This window comes from Ylistrum balloti, unplaced genomic scaffold (genome assembly GCF_031769215.1).
Source record: "Ylistrum balloti isolate Yb309-2 unplaced genomic scaffold, AGI_CSIRO_Ybal_v1 Utg370064, whole genome shotgun sequence".
Lineage (NCBI taxonomy): Eukaryota > Metazoa > Mollusca > Bivalvia > Pectinida > Pectinidae > Ylistrum > Ylistrum balloti.
Window position 1 is genome coordinate 71,073 of NW_026782110.1, and position 4,967 is coordinate 76,039.

Below are 4,967 nucleotides of genomic sequence, written 5' to 3' on the forward strand. Positions count from 1 at the left end.
GGGACACATTGTCACGTGTTCCCCCATCGCCTGATTGAGGTAACTGATCTCGTGGTATTGTAAGTGACACAGGACACATTGTCAGGTGTTCCCCTATCGCCTGATTGAGGTATCTGATCTCGTGGTATTGTAAGTGACAAGGGTCACATTATCAGGTGTTCCCCTATTGCCTGATTGAGATAACTGATCTCGTGGTTTTGTAAGTGACACGGGACATATTGTCAGGTGTTCCATTATCGCCTGTTTGAGGTAATTGATCTCGTGGTATCGTAAGTGACACGGGACACATTGTCAGGTGTTCCCCTATTGCCTAATTGAGATAACTGATCCCGTGGTATTGTAAGTGACACGGGACACATTGTCAGGTGTTCCTCTATTGCCTGATTGAGATAACTGATCTCGTGGTATTGTAAGTGACATGGGACACATTGTCAGGTGTTCCCCTATCGCCTGATTGAGGTATGACGAGTTGTTTGGGCGTTCGATTTATATTGCTTTCTAAGGAGATTTGTGTACTTTAATCGAACCTTAACATCTCTTACGACCAGTATCTTAAACTCCTTATAATTCAGTGAACGAGATTCAAAAGTTGGTCATCACGATGTCGTTAGCCGTGAAGAAGAATAGTTTCACTAGACGTATACTTTTCGTGTTTAGTGATACATGATTATAATGGTGTGTTTAACCTTACTAATATTGTCGTTTTCGGTAGGATAACAATGGTCAAGGTGACGAGGGATGTAGAAAACTGACCACAGTATGTGTATACGGCCGTGATAAGGCGGACAATGGTGGCTGTATAAATAGGTGTGTTATCTTGTCTGGATGGGTCAGTGAAAGTTTGGAGTTCATGTATACGATTGATGTAAAGATATATGTATACAGAGAAACAGAATCAATACACTGTGGACTAGGAAGTTTTACATCAGGGTACACATGTCGCTGTATCTACCGAAACAAAGCGGTATTCTGCGTGATCTGCTAACATTCTGAGATTCTACTTAACATGTATTTAACGTGAAAGATTTGTGTAATACTCGCGGGTTTTTAACGAGTATAATGAAAAATCACTATATCAACCACTAAGTAAAATGTCCACCAAACAGGAGACGGCGAGATTAGTAGGTGATGAAGACATAGGGCGTCCACTGAGGAGAGAGACTGTAGTGCGCTTAAGACTTAACCTGGTTGTACTCTGTGTGATATTTATACTCGTCTTTACAGCTTACTCGGGTCTTCAAAACCTGGAGAGTAGTTTAAATCCTGGGATCGGAATATATTCCCTTGCCTCCATAACTGGAGGCGCATTGATTTCCTGTATTCTTGCGCCGACTGTGATCAGGTTCATTGGAGCAAAATGGGCTATTTCCTCTGCAGCCCTTTGTTTGGCAGCGTTCGTGGCAGCGAACTTCTACCCCAAAACAGATGTACTGATCCCTGCCTCGATCCTGTATGGGATGTCGTCCGGGTTTATGCTCACGGCACAGGGTACCTACGTCACGACCATCGCCATCGAGTATGCCCACGTAATTGGGGAGAGAGCAGAAACTGTTATAAGCCGATTTTTCGGATTTTTTCTAATGGCTTTTCAAAGCACACAGATCTGGGGAAATCTGATTTCGTCACTCGTCCTTCAAACTGATGGATCATCAGACAACGCTACAGCACCGAAATCAAATATGACGTCGGATGTATGTGGTGCAGCATTTTGTCCCAATAGTATTTCTTCCTCTAGGAATAGTTCCGCCACACCCCTTTTAAGTAAACCACCCGAGCATATATTAGATACACTTTTAATTATCTATATAGGGTGTGCATTGTCTGGTTTTTTCATTGGTGCACTTCTTCTGAAGCCGATACAGTCTAGGACCAGCGAAGACAAAAGAACAGGAATCGTAACAACGTTGTTTTCAACTCTTCGACTTCTCGGGACAGATACCAATATGCTACTGATTGTGCCAATGGCGATGTACAGTGGTGTAGAACAGGTGGTGATGTACGCGCAGTACACACAGGTACAGTTGAAATAGGTGTTTACCAAGGTGGTCGTATATACGTTTTGTACCAAGAGGCACACATGTATATTACAGTATATATGTATGCGTACATATCATTATGTAGATACATGTTTATGCAGGTTAAATACAAAAACACACACGCAAATATACGCGCACACATGACGTTAAGATAAGTGTACATTGTACAAACAGCTGGAAAGACATGAAGGTATACGTGTACGTATATTAAGTTGTGTCCAAAAATTCATTGTACCTTATCACAATATAAGTATACTTGTAGATATTTCACTTAAAGATAGATCAAGGCACATGCATTTACATACACAGAAAGTGTGATGATATGTGAGGTATACCTACACATCATGTCTACATACAGGTACGTACACAACATGTATCTGCCTTCATGTACATACATATTCCCAGTCTACATCAGATACATACATCTGTGTACGTAGAGATACAGACGCTGCGGTGACTGAATCAACAACAATGACAATGATTACGGCTTTGTTCTGGAGAGCCATTAACACACATTTGCATTTCATTTTTTCCTGTAGACATACCGATATTTATATGTATCATCCGCTCTTTTTTCTGGTAGGCGTACGTGGCTTGTGAGCTGGGATTATCCTGGGTAGGATACACTATGATATGTTTTGGTGCTGCCAACACAGTTGCCTCCCCTTTGAACGGGATGCTGACTAAATACGTTGGTCGCCCTTTCCTATTTCTCCTTGGCTTCTGCGTGAACAGTGGAATGTTAGTCCTTCTACGAATTTGGACGCCTGATAAAGACCAACTCTTCCTGTTTTTCATCATACCTGGAGTTTGGGCGCTCGCTGATGCGATTTGGCAAACACAAACCAGTGGTTAGTAATTGAAGTAAAATAGTCTTTAAAAGGGCAGTTTATATATCAATACATAACAAACAGAAAGCATTTTATTTTTATTTACACTTTGATTGCTTTTTTCTTTATATACGCTCCTTAAAACAACGAAAGTCGTCGCTCATAAGACAGTATACGCTTAAATAGAAAATAGTTCCACAATAACATTTTTTTTTCTTATATTTTTGTGAGATATTTAGATAGTTACATTTCAATTCACATGCTTTGAGATTTCTAGTTTATATAAAAAGTCACAAAATTAAGAAATATAGGTGAGGTTAGGGGACAAAAAACAAACTAGAATATACCCGACAGCGGATTCACACTAAATTTTTTCGTAAGTGTACAGCGGTCCGGATTCCTACGCACTAGACTTGACGATTACCGAAGTGTAAATATAATTTTATTGGTAAGGTCAAATAGGGAATACACACCGGAAATGTAAATACCAAAACTATGTTGGTATAGTGTATACATACGGAGGTATGTATAAAGAGTTACACACGTCATCATGTCATGGTTTTTTTTTAAACAGAGGTTATATAAGGTAGAACATGTTTACTTTGAAATCAAATTCGTTAGTGAAAGTTAATTTTACTCAAGTAAAATACTGGTACATAACAAATATTTCTTTACTTATTACAAAGAGGTCACCTGGTAAATATGTAAAAGAAACTACTTGTAAGTAACATCTCGTGTAGCAGACAATTCCTTTAACTGTTCCTACTTACTTTACGTACATTTGTGATATATTCATCAACTGTATGAACTTTTAACCTTAGCCAAGTCGAGGTTAGTGTCGCTGTTTACTCGTCTTAGTAACAAGCTAGAGGAAATGAACATTGCTTTTTATTCTATTTTATTTATTTACTCATTTATAATGCTCTGTAATGTTGAAATTGGAAACCCGTTAGAGGTCAAATACATACAAGTTTATGTTTTGAAAAACATGGCTGTTCATAATGTATAAATTAAATGAAATGTCGCAATGATATTAAAAATAATCACAGTGTGTGTTCTGTGTATTTCAGCGCTCGTGGGTCATGTGTTTCCGTCACAACAGGAACCGGCGTTCGGAAATATTCGGATGTTTGAAGCTCTCGGATTTTTTGTTGTGTATCTTTATAGTAACCACGTGTGTCAGGACATTAAGTTGTACGTTGTAGGGGCGTGGCTTGTGTTGGCTGTTACCATGGTATTTGTGGTGGAGATCAGGATACGAAACAGAGGCCTAGCCATATATAAGGAGATACAGACAGAGGAAAATTCCTGATATTCAGACTAAATAGACAATATGTTAACATATACTTATGATGATGATACTCTCATGGAATATCGACCCAGCTTAAGTCTAGAAATAATTTTTGAGTAAAGTTGATAAAGTTGTTGGAATTTCTAATACATTCACAAGATGTTAAACGCAATAATTATAATTGATGCCAACATTGTTTGTATCGCTAACTGCGATTCAAATAACTTCAATGAGTTTGCGAAATATACTGCCACTTACACAGAACGGTCTTATCATAACCGAGCTTGTCGAGGTACGTCAATGAATGAAAATGCTTTGTAAATCTCATGGCAAATCAGAGGAAACGAAATGAGCTTAAATATAGGAATACATAATCTTAAAAAAAGAATAAAAGTAGCGGTAGTTAAGGTGCAGTTGTCCTAAATATAAATAACAACAAAGTTGTTTAACTTGTCATGGACATTGGTATGGTGTTCACATTTACACCATATGACAGGACGAGTTATCCCCCTTATCACGGATGCTTGAAAATGTCTCATATTTGTTTGTCGTGCCCCAAGGAAGATCTAGACTTACACCATGTTGGAATGATGTTACGTATCAAAATTGTTTATTCTTTAAAATAATCAAATAAAAAGGGTGTATAATTATCATTGTAGTCGTCTTTTATTATAACATTAATGTTTTTTTTTATTTACAAAACACAACAGGTAAACACTAGCATGTAAAATAACCTTCTATCAAACAAAAATGAAACCAACCAGGAAGAAAGATAGATATTCATGGCTCCCGCACGGACGCCATTCGCTT

General features: G+C 38.2%; 1 protein-coding gene across 1 annotated transcript; it reads left to right on the top strand.

The window, feature by feature from the left end:
• The first annotated feature begins 1,091 nt into the window (after window positions 1-1,091).
• Window positions 1,092-4,178, top strand: LOC132549541 (protein unc-93 homolog A-like). The gene is made up of 3 exons (XM_060213479.1): window positions 1,092-2,015; window positions 2,620-2,887; window positions 3,937-4,178. The coding sequence occupies exons 1-3, from the start codon at window positions 1,092-1,094 to the stop codon at window positions 4,176-4,178; spliced, it is 1,434 nt and encodes a 477-aa protein (XP_060069462.1).
• The last annotated feature ends 789 nt before the right edge of the window (window positions 4,179-4,967 follow it).